We start from the raw sequence: 15,801 nt of genomic DNA on the forward strand, positions 1-15,801 counted from the left end.
GAAAAAAAGACTCTGAAAAATTAAAATCAAGTAGTTTTAAATAAATGAAAAAGATGCACCCTATTCCAGATAAAATTAAAAGTTCAAATCCAATTTTATCAAGGCAAAAATTTGCTGGTATTTTAATTTTAAAATATTTGTTATAAAACTGCAGGGGTTTTTTGGGAGGGGCGGAGATGGGTAGGATGGGATAATTTTTAAGAGTCAGATCTTCTGGCACATTTTAAAAATACCATCATTTCTACAAAAATCTGAATTATAAACTCGCAGACACAAATTGATCATTTACAGCCAAATTTATTTTAAGCAGCTGATGTATCCAAAAATTTATATGCAAAGATTAAACAAATCTGGAAGCTATGCCAAACAGAGGAACTATAGTATACCTATCTATATAGTGGAATCCAATTCAGCAATTAAATTTTGTACTTTTATTAAAATTCTCACACTGAGAAGAAAGTAACGATTCAAGATTATACCTATGGCATCATCTAAATTTGCTTGTTTTGTTTTGTCTTGCTCATTTTAAAAAACAACCAAAATCCTTACTATGGTTTTTTAATGGTGGGCTAACAGGTGCCTCTTTTCTTTGTACTCAAATTTCCAAATTTTACCCAATAAAATCACTTTCCTCTTCAGAGTTTTAATTTGGAAACTGTTAGTTCCTGTATTTTCCCCAAAATTACTGCAATTAAATTGTTTGTCCTGAATACAAACTAATCATTCATTTAGTAATCTGCCAAAAATGAAGGCACCAAATTCTACTTAAAGAAGAAAAAAAAAAAAAAAACCTCCAACTTTGTTACTAGCCAATGTAAAAAAACAAGATATTTTAAGGGTATTCTGAAATGGACTTCTTGGACCAAAAACATGTCTGCGTATAGATTTTCACTCTGGTTTAGTTGTAATTTTTAAAACATTGGACAGACCTTTAGAATGTATAAAATTAAGCAAAATTTAAAAATTAAGAAAATATTCAGTCAGGACAACTGGTACTCCCCCTATAAGGGTGGACCATTCTGAAGGCTGATTATTTATTTAATTTATATAGGCATTCTTATTCTAAGTTCCCTGGAGAAAAGTATTTAACTTTTTCTTTTTCCTGTTACTCTCTTAGAACTATGATGCCACTACTTTCCCACCCAAGAAAGTGTATCAATATAAATATGTAACAGTAACATTACAGATACTACCTGGAACTCGTTTGAAATTCCCTTTAAAGGCCTATCCTTGAACACTGAGATATTATCACTACTGTTACTTCGACACACCTCACAACTGTTGAAACTGTCCACTGTCTATGAGAAAGTTAATATTTTGTCCTTTGAAATAATTCTGATATAACTGATATAAAAATGACTTATGAGAATCAAATAAAGGTTACACTTATATTAATAATTCTGACATAGATTTCCTGGGTATTTCCAGCAACACCTGGACTTAAAAATAAAAACAACAATTACTTAGTATTATTTAAAGAAAAGAATGACTTTTTAAATATATTTAATACATTTTACGATATTCAAAATGGGAATAAATGTGTTACTGTTTACTAATTTGACCGAATATATTCTTTAACTGTAATACATAATTACTAACTACATTTAAAAATATATTCAAAGAATGCTCACAATATTAGTATGAAGGAAATTGATGAACATTTTTGGAACCACAATAGTATTGGCATCATCACACAGACCAACACTGGAAATACTAACTATCATATTTAATACAAGAGAAGCCTGAAGAAAGCTCACAATCACCAGCAATGGTTTTCAAAGAAAAAAATCTTGAAGAAATTAGTAATGATTAAACTTTACTACCCATGAAGTTCAAACACACACACACACACACACACACTCACTCTCTCTCACACACGTGTGTAATCTGATCACTAAATTATCTGCTGAAAATAAAAGTACTCATAGGGCTTCAGACTGACAAGGTCTCTGTGATATAAAACTCTTAAAAGACTTAATAAAAATGAATAGGTCAGCCAGTATAACATATATAATAGATTGACATTTTTTTTAAAGATTTTATTCATTTGAGAGAGCGCACGCCAGACAGCACACAGCAGAAGGGGCAGAGGGAGAGAGAGAAGCAGACTCCCCACGGAGCAGAGAAGCTGATGCAGAACTTGATCCCAGGACCCTGACTGAGATCCCGACCCAAGCTGAAGGCAGATGCTTAACCAACTGAGCCACCCAGGTGCTCATGATTAACGTATTTTTTAAATTATCTTTTTCTGGAAGTTGCTAAAAAGATCCTCATATTACTTTATTATTTATATCAAACAAATACTTACTGAATGCCTACATTGTGAAAAATACCGATTCATTCATTCTAAAAGAACACCTACAGTCAGAGACACAAAACAGGGAAGTGAACAGGGGAAGAGCAAGAGAGCTGTGCTGAATAGGGAGGTAATCGGTTTCAAACTTTCAACTTAGAATGCTGGCACTGAAATCTGGACTTCAGTACGTCCTTACCTGGATGTGAGAGTGGAAAATCAGACCAGGCAGAAAGCTTTATTTATTTATTTATTTATCTATCTGAGAGAGAGAGAGACAGACAGAGCACAAGCAAGAGAGGCAGAAGGAAAGTGAGAAGGAGAAGCAGACTCCCCACTAAGCTGGGAGTCTGACATGAGACCTAAATGAGCCACCCAGGCACCCAGAGGTAGAAAGTTTTTAAAGTTCATTCCTCATAATCAAGTTTTTGCAAAAATTACACTCCTAACTTACACTGAATATTCTTATTTCACCATCACAAATGTTGAATTTTGCAGTTACCTTCCAAGTTCCTAATTTATCTACCTCCATAATAATTCACACACTAGCAAACTAAAAGTCAAAGAGTAAATATTTCAATCTTTGCAAGACAAATAATATCTAGTTGCTGTCAGTCTTTTTTTTTTTCTTTTTTCTTTTTTAAACAACCCTTTAAAAAACTTCGAGCTTAGGGTTTTTTTTTTTAAAGAAAACAGGGCACAAACTATGATCCCTGGGCTACAGTTTATCCACCCTGTTTTAACTGATTATCTAATCTGTACTAATTCCTAAAAAAAGAAAGCCCATATTCTCTGGGGAATGGGAAAACAAATTCTGCCAACTCTGTGACCTATAGGGCTGGACCAGGCCCAAACTCTTGGGTATGAGGACTTTTATTAGATATCTTTTCAAATATTTTTTTCAAATTTTTTTTAAATCATAATTTTTACTACTTCACATGTAAATTACTGATTCTTACCAAAATAATTTAAGTTACTTAAAATGTGTTCCATTAGTCACAACTGCTATCAAACAGATAGCTCTGGCTAATAAGCAGATGTACACTGCTGTCCCTGTCTTACTACAGAGCTGTCCAGTGTTACTGCGACCACCTGTATTTCTTGAGTATCCTGGGTAAGTGGCTAGCTTTCTGCAGTTTATCAAACAACACTAACCATTTACTTTTCCAGTTTTTTCAGTAGTTTCAGCTGAATGAGATGTTTTTTTTCTTAGCTCCATCAAAGTACTTAACCAGTTTCTAAAGGCAAGGCTTCATTTTGAGTTCCAGTAAGAACAAAGCTACAGGAAATTTCCAGTTTCAAAGTAAAATATGGTCAACACATTTTGAGTTAGTAGAGCTTCAACTGTAACTGGAAATATTTAAAAATATGTTCTGTTAATTTCTGCTAGCTATGTGGAATATCAATCGGAGGAATCTACCTTGGTAGTGAAGAGGAACAAAAGTTCCACTTACTGATGATGGAAAATAACAACTGAAAACTTACTTTCACTTTTACTTCAAACCTAGTGATAATGAGACATAATCAATGTAACAGTTTATGTTCAAATAACTGCTTTAATAGTTGACTCTTAATTTGGAAACTGGTCAACTATAGTGAAATTTTACTATATTCTTTAAAGATATGCAACCTTTAAACCAAATGATGTGTAATGTTTGATGTTTCCCTCACAGTCAAAGAACTATTTGAAAGGGAAAAAATAACATCAATTTATATAAGTATATAAATTGATTTCAAAAATCACTGAATATAATGAAACATACTTGTAACAACAGATCCACAAACCCTTTACCTACAGCATAAACTTAGAAACACAATCTGGGTAGGGCATTTAACACAAGGTTGAAGTGAAGCCATGAGGTACCTAAACTTCAATTCCATCCCAGGTACTTATCAGCTATATGAAAGCAGCCAAGTAAAAGAAAATAAAGATACACTGCCTAAGATACATTAAATATTCAATCAACAAGTTATATTTAATACAACTTAACTTGCCCCTTTAAAATGTAAATTAATAACCAAACACATGATATAATTTCAGACTTACTCCAGATCTTAATGAGTATAAACTCTCAGTGTGATGTAGTAGTCCAGGATATGGACTCAATACTTTAATCTTTTACTTTCTATGTCAGTGATCTAATCAGATCATGTAATTTCTCTAACCCTGAATCTGTTGGTTAAAATAGGGATAATACCTGCTGGTCTTACCAACTGTAAAGACTTTTAAAAATCTACTGTGCTAACTACAAAGTGCTACATGGAAGTGTAGGAGTAAGGCCTTTTACCTTTAGGGTTTGTTTGTTTTTTTTTTTTTTAAATTTTATTTATTTATTTGTCAGAGAGATAGAGCGAGTGACGGTGTACATGCACAAGCAGGGAGGGTGGCAGACTGAGGGAGAAGCAGACTCCCCGCTGAGCAGGAATTCCTATGTGGAACTCAATCCCAGAACCCTAGGATCGTGACCTGTGCGGTAGGCAGATGTTTAATTAATTGACTGAACCACCCAGGCATCCTTTTTTTTTTTTTTAATTTGAAAATACAGAACAAATAAAAAAAAAAAAGATCTTCCTCAAAATTTTAATATCACTTATAATTATTTCTTAGCCTTATGATATAGATTGTTTCTCTAATATCTCAAAGAAAACTTGAACAAGAAGTTCATGATTACTGCTCTGACTTGAGACATTCTAATACAACTCAACCATAGTTAGTCTTTCACAAAGAAAGTTAAGATCCATTTTTACTTTCTTTCCAAGAAAGGAGACACTATAAATATCCCAGAAGTTCAATTATAAAGGAAAAGGCATAATTCACCAATAAAAGCACTTTTGTACAGAGAAAAATGTTTTCCATTAAGGACATGAAAACTTCAAACTCCAGAACTCACTTCTGAATTAAAGTGAGGTTTAGAATATTTTTAATGCTTATGTGGATTTTCTTCTAAAACTTTAAAAAAAAATTATTGTACTTTTCACAAAGTATACTCAACCCATATCTAATCACAAGGATGTCACCAAAAAATGTATTATACATGGTACCCAGTTAACCTAAATATTTCATCAACTGTAATTCTTTGTTCCCTAATTCTAGCAGATATCCCAATTCATTATTCAATGCTTAATAAATGCCTACTATGTGCCAGATACAGTGCCAGTCACTGGAGACAAAAAGATGAAAAACATGGACTCTGACCTGGAACACTTCCCAGGTCTAGTGGGGAAGACACATATCCCCTACAATTTGATAGGTACTGTAATGGAAGTACAAACAAAGCAAAACAAGCATTCTAGAACAAAAAGCAGGGAAGCAAGTAACTGGAGGAATCTAAAGAGTGTTCATCAAGGGATAGATACAGGAGTCTGTGTGTGTACAGATCATAAATACAAATACAAAAAGTGAGATCATGAAAGAAAAATATTTTCCAAATATTTATATTCCTAGAAAATAGTCCTATTCCCTTACAAATTGGAGAAAGCTGACCAAAGACAAGGCAGGGAGGGAAATGGAGCAATTTTAAGGACCCTCATATAACAAATGTATCCACTCTTGTGAAGTTGTGGGAACTCTTTATAACATGACGGTGGCACAGACTTGGATTTTAAGAAGATTGCTGACAGAACAGAATTACTAGTTAGAAAATCACTCCAACAGGCAGAAAAAAATGAAACCCTTAACTAAGGGCAGTGATGGCCGGGACAATAAATAACAAAAATCAAAATATTTTTCCTTTCTTTGTTCTCTATACCACTTCTCTGACAAACATGACTAGGAATTATTTCCCCATATAGACGACAAACTCAAACTTAATTTTTCCAAGTTGTTGTTCAAATTTATATGCACAAATTACATGGTATCTTTAACAGTACTATTTAAACCTGAACTTTCCAATCAACTTAATTATCTGATTATTCTGAGGAACTTTAGAGAACTAAATTTAAGACCCGAAGGATAAACATTTACTTTTCAAGTGATTACAAAAGTTATCTGCTTTAAGAAACTGAGCACTAGAAAATATAATACACTACCACAGAAGGCCAACAACCTGTTTTAAAGTATCCCTGGATTTGATCTGAATTAGATCTAAGTATACAAAACAATTTGAATCATTAGCTAAAAACTGAAACATTTTTCCAGACAAAAGATTCATTTTTCTTATTCATAATATGAAAATCAGATGGAGTTTAATTTTAAAGACATAATATACATTCAGTTGAAAATTTTTTAATTAAACATTTCAGCTAGATCAGAACAAGGAACTATAAATGCTTGTGTAATTTTAATATGTAAGTCATTACTTGAGATATTTCACCAATAATTTTTAATTTTCACTGACCTGCTTTAAAGGGTCAATTTTTAAAAATTTTCTCTTTTACCTAGGTGTTATTACGGTAACTTAAATTCTCATACAAATCATCTCTAAGATTTCAAGTAATTTTCCATTTTTCTCTCCAATAAACCCAGTTTCCAACAAGCTATAGTGTGAGGACTCTTTCAAAGGTAAGTATGTGCCCTGGTTACAGATATTATTTTTAGTATTACAGAAAGCTAATTGCTAAAAACCTATTCCTTAGTACTGACAAGGAGAGTGAGGACAGAACAGCCGTAGTGGCATCAAATTTTAAAACTTCTCTTTAAATAGCACATGAATATACAAATACTATAAAAAAACAATTAATAGAAATATTAAGATTTTCTTTTTAAACATCACATTAAGACAAATCTTTTACAGATTTTTTTGTCCCAACATAAGGAAACTTTAGTGTGATAATTTAAAAATTGGGTTCACTAAATAAATCTCTTCCACAGTTAAAAAAATAATAGTTTTCTGACACTTTCAAAGTTTTATTTACAAGTGCAATCTTACGCAGAATTCCAATATATAAAACAGATAAAAAGCAGAGGACAGCTCTGATTGCTGCAGAAGTGGGATCAAGAGTACCCTCCCCTAGTTTTCCCTAGGCAGGCCTGAACCACCTCTGTAGAATGCCAAACAACAACAACAACAAAAAATCTTCTAAGCCCCTCTGAAGTATTATATAATACTTGTTACCAAGTAAAACAAAAGGATTCTTACTGGTTACAATTCTCAAACATTTATATTCCATTAAAATTCCCTGAAGACAGGGGTTGAACAAATAAGTCAAGAGGATCTTCACAACTATATCCTTGTCTTTAGAAAATCATCTTACATTCTAACACATAAAGTATGAAATCAAGTAGCAAAAAAACCCAATTACTTAATATTTAAAACAATTTCCCAAACTTATCTGATCATGAAGACCTTTTTGAGACAGTATCTACTACACACTTCATAATATCAGAATTTCTAAACAAAAAGAAACACTGCCATAAGAGATGTTAACTGAGATTACTGTGTGGGCCCAAATAATAGAATACTGAACATTTCTTTTAAAACTTGCACTGCAATTCAAAACAATGATCTTCCTATTTTCTAGTTATACGTTATTTCACAACCTTTAAGTGGAAAGATCATAAAGTTAGATTATGTAAGTATGAAATGAATTTTTTCATTCTTTTATGAGCAGCCAAACATTCATAGATTTTATCACCCATTTTTATTCTTTCTCATTTATTTATTCCCTCCCAACACAAGCTAGGAATGTAGATCAACAGATAAAAGGGGGTGGTTAAGGAGAAATGACCAAGGGGTAGATCAGTTTGAACATAATCATGGCTCTCTACACTCCTAAAAACAATCCTACATACCACAAATTGGGAACTACTTTTCAAACTTTCCCTACAACTCTAAAGGCCTGCAATGATATCTGGTTTCTTGTTCTTTCAGTTTAAAAAATATCTAGAAGGTAAGATTTCATGGTACATTTTTCATATACCTTTTTTTTTTTTTTAAGCAAAAAAACAAAAGCAGTTTTATTATAGAATATTCTTTTCCAAGAAACTGGTTAATGATGAAAGTTTATTTTTTAAATTTATATTAACAAACAAATGAATGCAGAAATGGCATATAGAGACCAAAGAGATCAAAGAATTCTCTTTCGTTTTTCAATGCTTAAATCTAAATTATACCTGTACACAAACTCACACAATTATCTGTGAAAAATCCAAACACAAAAGAACCTCAAAAGTACCAGTTTGATTTGGTGAAATTTTCCAAGCCTACAATACAGAAGGCAAATGTGTTTATAAATCTTCTATTCCCTATGTTAACTTTAATTATCAATGAAATTCAAATTGGAATACTTATAAAAGAGAAAACACTACATTTAACCAAAATTCAAGTTATAACTAGTTCTTTCCCATAAATGCATAGCTAATTAAACCTTATAATTTGCTTTAGCTATGAAAATATGGCAGAAACATTAAACTAAAAGGTTAAATTCTTTCAAAGTTCAAAAAAAGAAGTCCAACCATACCATACACAAATAATGTCCATCTTCAAATCTTTAATTTCACAATCTAATTTCAGCCACCTAGAATTTCTAAAGAATTCTCCTGTACCACAAACCTGCAACTGTTATTCATTAATATGCAGGCACACTAGATTAATACATGTTATGGACAGCCTCATTCAATTAAAGTATCTATCTGAAAAATCGATTAATACTAATGTAAATTTAATTTCCTAAATATGGGACTGTCAGACTTACCTGATTTGTCTGGCTACTTAAGTATGGCTCAAAATCATCATCATTTACAGCATCTTTTTGATGAATCGAACCGTTTTGTACTGAAACTAAAAAATATGTTTATATTAGATGTGTGGTAATTATCTTTATGAAACTGATAGAATAACCTAACATTTTCAGTATTTTTTGACCAACTCAGAAAAAATTATCCTGAGTTGTTCCTTTTGTTTAAAAAAAAAAAATCCTCTTGAAAATTTTAGCTCAATTTAGGTACAAATATTTATGTGCAAACAAAAACTTACAAATCTTGTATATACCCAAGATTACATAAATATAAACTATATACACACTTCCCATTACCAAAAACATAATGTAAATAATCTCAATTTCAACATTGTAGCAAACAGTTAAATTCTTGGAAAGGTTCCCTGATACTATATTTGAATCTAAAATAACCACCTAAAATAGTGTTGTGGATAACTGATTGCTGAACAATGTTCTCTACCTCTGTTAAATCTCTATATAATTTAGTACAAGAAAGGTAAATAAAGGATGAAATAACTTTCCTTGGTAACTTAAGTTAGAGTAAATGTCTTAAATGTTTTCAAATTTTAAAAAGTGGCTAAAATTTATCAAAGCAGTTATCGCAATGAATAAATCATAAATAATCTAAATAAAAAGGCCTTTAGTTCTAAACCAAAATTATGAAAGCTTTCTTGAAAGTACAAAGACACTAAAGATAACCATGATTATTCTTTTAACACATAAGAAAACCAGAGAATAATTCATAATGCTGTATTTGTTCAGAGATCATTTCCAAAAATGCTTTATAAAGTTGTTACTCTCTGAATGGTATTTGAGTGCCTTTGAGTACAGGCTAGAAATCAAGTCTTGTGTTTGAATCCCAAGTCTAACACTGAGAAGCGGGGTATCTCTAGTTAGTGACTTAGCCTCTCTACTCTACTTCTCCGTTCAAGATTATTAACAGTACCCACCTCAGTTCATCTGAGGATTCAAAGACAGTACTCAATAATCTTGACTATTTTATTACATAAAATATTACAAGATCCAAAAAGGACTAAAAATTACTTTAGGACCACATAAACCAAAGTTTTACAAGGCTAGAACCTGATATGCTGACACTGTCTAAATACACTATTCTACTTTTGAAACACATGTGAGATGAAAAAAGCTAAAAGTTCCTTATGGATATTGACTAATCCCTTAAAAACAACAACAAAACCCTTCAGAATCTGAAAATTCACTGCTTAAAAATACAGTGTCACAAAGTTATTAAAAATTAAGGGTGGGGGCAATGGATTTAAGTTGTGTGTTCCTCTACAGTATCATTACATTTTTATTTTCCCTAATTTTCCAAGAGTTTTGATCACCAAAAATGTAGTATTACAAGCTGACAGTGGCATGGGAGCAGAGACAGATAAAATCCCTTCATTCTTTGCCACCCACTGAGTAGCAATGATCAGTCAAAGAAATACCACTCTGTGAAGCCTTCAAAGTAGACCTCTTATGATACTACATTGCCCTCAAATCACAAGAGCAACATGAAGGTCACCTTGATCTTGGCTTCTCTGAGGTGGTTTAACTGTATTTGGTAAGGACTGCAAGAACCAGGGTTGAGCTAAATGTGCTCCCTAGAATTTAAATACGTTAACAGCCACTAGAAACAAAAATAAAGAATGGGGGTACCTTAGGTTATTTCTGGTGGACTAAACATTTCAGTCCAAGAGATTCTAACCCCTTTATCAAAGGCGGTTATGCATGGTCTATTACCACGCGGGGGCGGAGGGGTGGGGTGGGGAAGATTCCTCACTACACCATTGGACTAGGGCACTAGTACATGTTGTTATCTGAAACAGCTACTCATTTCAAAATTACAACTATTTCTTGCATTCATTAATTCTCAGAAATTTAGCCCATGTTGCTAATAAATATATTAAACAAGTACTCACTTAAAATCTACCTAACTCTATATTATGGTGCTATTCTTACTCATTTCCTCTGTTCTATTCTTTCTCTTCTAAGATGCTGAGACTAAGAACAAAATATTCTCATGCTCTAAGTAAATATACAGTCTACAGTCTGTGCATAAATGAGGCATAAATATGTCTAAAAGTTATAAAAGATTATTCAAGGAGTATGTCAATCTAAGGAAAAAATATTTAATTAAAAGTATTTCATGAATACTGACGAGCAATTTGCATTAAATTAGAATCTGAATAAGAAGCTAGCCCTTGAGTTTCAGAAGCATACCTTTCCTTAAGAAATTCAACTGTCTTTAAAGACTGCAGTTTTTGAACATTACTTAATGACAATCTAATGTCTTGGAGACTGAAAGCCATTAAATAGCAAAGATATCCAAGCCAGTTCCATAGTCTGTACAAGTTCTTCAGGGAAAAAAGAACAGATGACTTACATGATTCTTCGCCTGTTTCCTCTGCTCTATGAAGCAGAGTCAAATCAAGATAGAACATGGGCCTTAGGAGCCAGGTGATTCTTTGCTCTGGTCCTGACTACATCAAGTTAGGAAAGTCAACAGATCTGTGCATCATGTTTTCCCACCTACAAAAACAGCGACAATACCATATACCCTCTATCTCCTTATAGGAATGTTTTGAGGATTAATAATAAAATGAAGCCTAAATGACAATAAAGTGCTTTGCAATTATTTCCTGAGGGACTGTGGGGAGAGGATACAAAAGAATACTGCCCAAACACTACATTTTCCACCACTTTTCTGAAACACTAAATACAGCCAAATTCAACCTAATTCTTTTAAACTGCAGTTTTACCAAACAATTCTGTCTCTCTGTTGGGAAGGGATAGGGGAAGAGAGGAGGGAAAAGATAAATTCCTTTCCATGTATTTGTCTATTTATACACTTAAGGCACCAGGAGGAAGCTGGCAGCAAGGCTGCTAGGAGTACAGGATCTGACACTTTTATCTATGGTGCCTGCAGGGAAAGGAGAGGTACCCTTATATTCTGGCAACAAAAATTCTCGTTATTAATAAATAAAAGTGATATAAAATCAGTTTCAAATTATGAACCAATATAAATAAATAAATAAATTACAGACTAATAGTGAGTTATCCTTAAATTTCTACTATCCTTCAGTACTACCCTAGCCAAGGATAATAGAGTTCTAATATTTACCATAAGGAAAATCTATTAACTAAAAAGAACTCAAACTTACAAAAAGTAGACCTAGAATTATTACTTATACTATGATAGCATTTTTGCCTTACAAAGATACAGAATTCCTTTCAAATTTTAGCTCTGTTAGTGCACTTAAATCCTTAAGGATATACAGAAAAAAACTTAGAAAATCAAAGACACTAAGACAGGTGTCGGGCTCACAGTGTCAAATGAAGATAATTCAGAGAAGAAAAACAGCATTTCTAAAATTAAGTCATCTGAAAAGGATTACGGTTTCAGAACTCTGACAACTCCTCAGCAACCTGTATTTTTCATGTTTGAGAAGTTGAATTCGAGTTTAATACTCATATTCTTAGAATACTCATGCTGTAGTTCAAAAAATATAACTTTGCTTTCTGCTTCACAAAAGTAAACAGAGTAACTGTAAAACAATTTTACTAGCTTGAAAACCAAGTCAGCTAAGGCACAGTAGTTTTTCTCAAACACACACATAGCTACTTGTATCAGTTCACTGGAGGTGCTGCCTTCGCCTTGTAATTCTCCCTGCAGGGGCATAAAAATACAAGTGATGTATATGTGTATTTGTGCACTTGCAGCATCTACCATTTTAAAGCATCTTAAATGATTACCAATACTCAGGCCGGTAGAGTTTTTCCCTTCTGCCATGTCTTAGGCAACAGTCTCCCTGCATCTTAAAAATACATGAGGTGAGGAAGGTGAAAATAAATCCACCAAATAAAACGGCAACTAGAGCAATGGACTACTGTAATTGTAATTCCTCATAATATACAATACGATTTACAGCTAGAATTATCACTTTTATTTTGGAGATAGAGAGGAAATTCTGACCAAAAGGTGCAATGTGTTCAAGCTCACTGGGCAAGTCAGTAGCCACAGCAAGTATTAGAACACAGGTCTCCTAGGAATCCCAGGCCAACATTCTACCCCTGGATAAACTATGAATGGAACAATAAGGGTGAAAGAAAGAAAATTTTTTGGAAAAGAGAGCTATCCAAATAAATACTTTGTGTGTGTATAGATACACCTAAAAGAGATTATGCTGATGGATCAAAATTATTTTAACAACCAAAAAATACTTATTTGTAAATGTCAATATGCAATTATTGTCATAGATAATTTATACCAGAGATATCAGTAGGACATACCTAAGTGAAATGACTATATTGCAATCAAACTTATAGTAATTGAGTAATGGCTTACAATGCTATAGATACTTTGTTTTGTCAAACAAGTAAGTACTTCATTGAACTTGCATACTTACCTCAAAGCAGGTAACACAAAACACTTAGTATTTCAAATAGCCTTGCAAAGTGCCACCTCCCCACAGATCTAGGATAAAATAATTTATGCTAGGCAATAATGACCACAGATTTCATATATCTCCAGGTCTATACACTTCCTCATGAGCAGACTAGCAAAAAAAAAAATTAATGGATCATTCTTTTCAAATTTACAAATAAATATTGTAAAACATTTAAAACAAACAATATCAAATTCTGAGGCATATGCTTACAACAGAAAATAATTCTAAAATTAAACTTTTAACTCTGTATACTCCTCCAAAATACATCTTTAATCAAAATAAAGCAGTAAATTTATGCTACATTGATACAGTGCCATTTATCTGGAATGTGCAAATTCTCAAACTGTACTACAACTCAAAGAAAATTAACTGAGTTGAGTTCTCAGAACCTACTCTTTTCAAATTTGCAAAGGCAAATAAAAACCCTAAGAATATAAAGAGCACCAATAAAAACCTTGGACTTACATCTAAAAAGCTATTGCACATCTTATTTTCTAGGTTATACTTTACTAACTGAAATAAAAAAACAGGAAGCATAATTCGATTTGGTCTAATTTCAAGCCCTATTACAAAATGTTATAAATATATAATTCACTGTAATGTTAACTGGCACTATCCCAAGAAAGCAGTTATTGTTCTATACTTACTAATGTCACATGATTAATGTCATGTTTCAGTCAGTTGACTGTATTGTTCCATACTAATAGACACAAAATACACTTATTTTTAAAAAATGCTTCACTTTCAGTGGTTTATGTTTTTTGGTTTTTTTTTTTAAACTGAAGAGTAAATCATACAGCCAGAGCAGAAACCTCACAGATTTTTTCTCTTCCAGCCCTTTCTAAAATACCAGATTGAGTCACACCTTGCAATCAGGGCTACACAGCAAGATGACATGCCTGTTCAGTTTTGATCTCTCTCATATTACTGCCTCATTGTAACTGTCTTCACTAGAACCAGTGGTTAACAGTACAGTTTTTCACTAGTGTGACATAAAATACAACTTGAGTTGCATTTTCTAACATAATATCCACTTATATGTACGCAATTGGAGAAATTTTTGTGGTAGTAGTTACATAATACAGATAAATTGCAAAATTAAAGAAATGTCCCCACATTCATAATACCTCCTTAACTGAAATACAACTAAGAAAACTGTTTTTTGGACCACTGTGGTTTCTATAAAAGTGGCTTCAAAGCAAGGGACTACCGAAGTTTTGGATAGCATTTGACTGCTTTGGCCGTGATGAATATTTCTCTGAACATACATTTCAAAACGAACAACAACAACAACAACAAAAAAAACTGGAGCAAAATCAAACAAAAAGACCCCGGCAAAGTTTAAAAGTGACATCAGACGAACATTAGGAAATAAGATAAAAATATTCAAACTCACCTTTATTTCCTTGCCCTTTAGGTCTCTGCGCAGCAAGACGAAAGGTGTGGTAATGAGAAGGGGAAAAAAAGGGGGGGGGAAAGTGTGTTAATCAAAGACATTATCAAAGACAAGTTATTTTCAACAATCCGCGTAGGAGTAAAACCCACCACATCCTCCGTAGCCTCCAATTTCCCAACCACCCCCAGTCTTCAAACCTCCTACCCGCCACTCGAAAACCGTCTCCCAGAGCTCGCCTGGTCTCAGCCCCACGTCTGCCGCCCTCAGATGTGCCCTAAGGCCCCTAGGAGCGGTCGTTCCCCCACCCACCGCAGCTCCGCGGCCTCCCGTCTCGGCCGCAGGCTCCGGGGCAGGGCGCACGCCCCGACCCGGGCGGCAGGACCGCAGCAACTTGCGCCCAAGGCACCGTTATGGGGCCGGCAGCGGCGGCGACGGGGAGGAGCCGAAGCCCCACGCGAGGGTGGAGCTCCAGGGCTCGGGCCTTCACCGAGCCTGAGGCCTCTGCTCCCTCACCTGATCCACGCTAGTGGCTGACATTCTTCACCGCAACCCGAGAGCTGCTGCCGCTGCCGCCGCCGCCGCCGCCGCTTGGGCCTCTCCCCGTGCACTCACAGCAGTTGGCTGCCGCCCTCCGCCGAGTGACTGATCCAGCCGCCGCCGCTGCCGCCGCTCGCTCAGAAGCCAGAAAGAGGGCCTCGCGCTCGGGGGTCCGTGGAAAGGGCCCTTCTTTTCGGCGTGCAGGCGCCTCTTCCCCCTCTCGCTCTTCGCTCCTCGGGTCCACAATGGCGGACAGACTCCCTAGTCTCACTTCCGCTCCGAGCCTCCCTGACCTTCCGCTCTCCACTCTGACGTCCCTGCTCACCTCGCTCTTCCTCCCCCACCCGCGCGCCCGCCAGCTACCGACCTTGGCTCCGCCTGCGCATCGCCACGTCACCGGAGACGGGGACCGCGAGGCGGCCCCTGGACGCATGCGCCGGGGAGGGAGTGCGCCTGTGCGGCGG

The 15,801-nt window shown here is 34.7% G+C and overlaps 1 protein-coding gene across 3 annotated transcripts in view; it reads right to left on the reverse strand.

Annotated features, from left to right (window-relative positions):
* Positions 1-15,594, reverse strand: part of YTHDF3 (YTH N6-methyladenosine RNA binding protein 3) — a 39,681-nt gene extending 24,087 nt beyond the window's left edge. The window contains exons 1-4 of one of the 3 annotated variants that reach the window (XM_044245533.1): positions 15,314-15,503; positions 14,801-14,825; positions 11,340-11,485; positions 8,927-9,012 (exon numbers count right to left, since the gene is read on the reverse strand). In XM_044245533.1, the coding sequence (XP_044101468.1) occupies positions 8,927-9,012; positions 11,340-11,397 (144 nt within the window). In that variant the 5' untranslated portion in view covers positions 11,398-11,485; positions 14,801-14,825; positions 15,314-15,503. Of the gene's footprint in view, positions 1-8,926; positions 9,013-11,339; positions 11,486-14,800; positions 14,826-15,313 lie in introns of all 3 variants that reach the window. The other 2 variants (XM_044245535.1, XM_044245534.1) reach the window with 2 other exon arrangements.
* Positions 15,595-15,801: the final 207 nt, after the last annotated feature.

This window comes from Neovison vison, chromosome 4 (genome assembly GCF_020171115.1).
Source record: "Neovison vison isolate M4711 chromosome 4, ASM_NN_V1, whole genome shotgun sequence".
Taxonomy (NCBI): Eukaryota; Metazoa; Chordata; class Mammalia; order Carnivora; family Mustelidae; genus Neogale; species Neogale vison.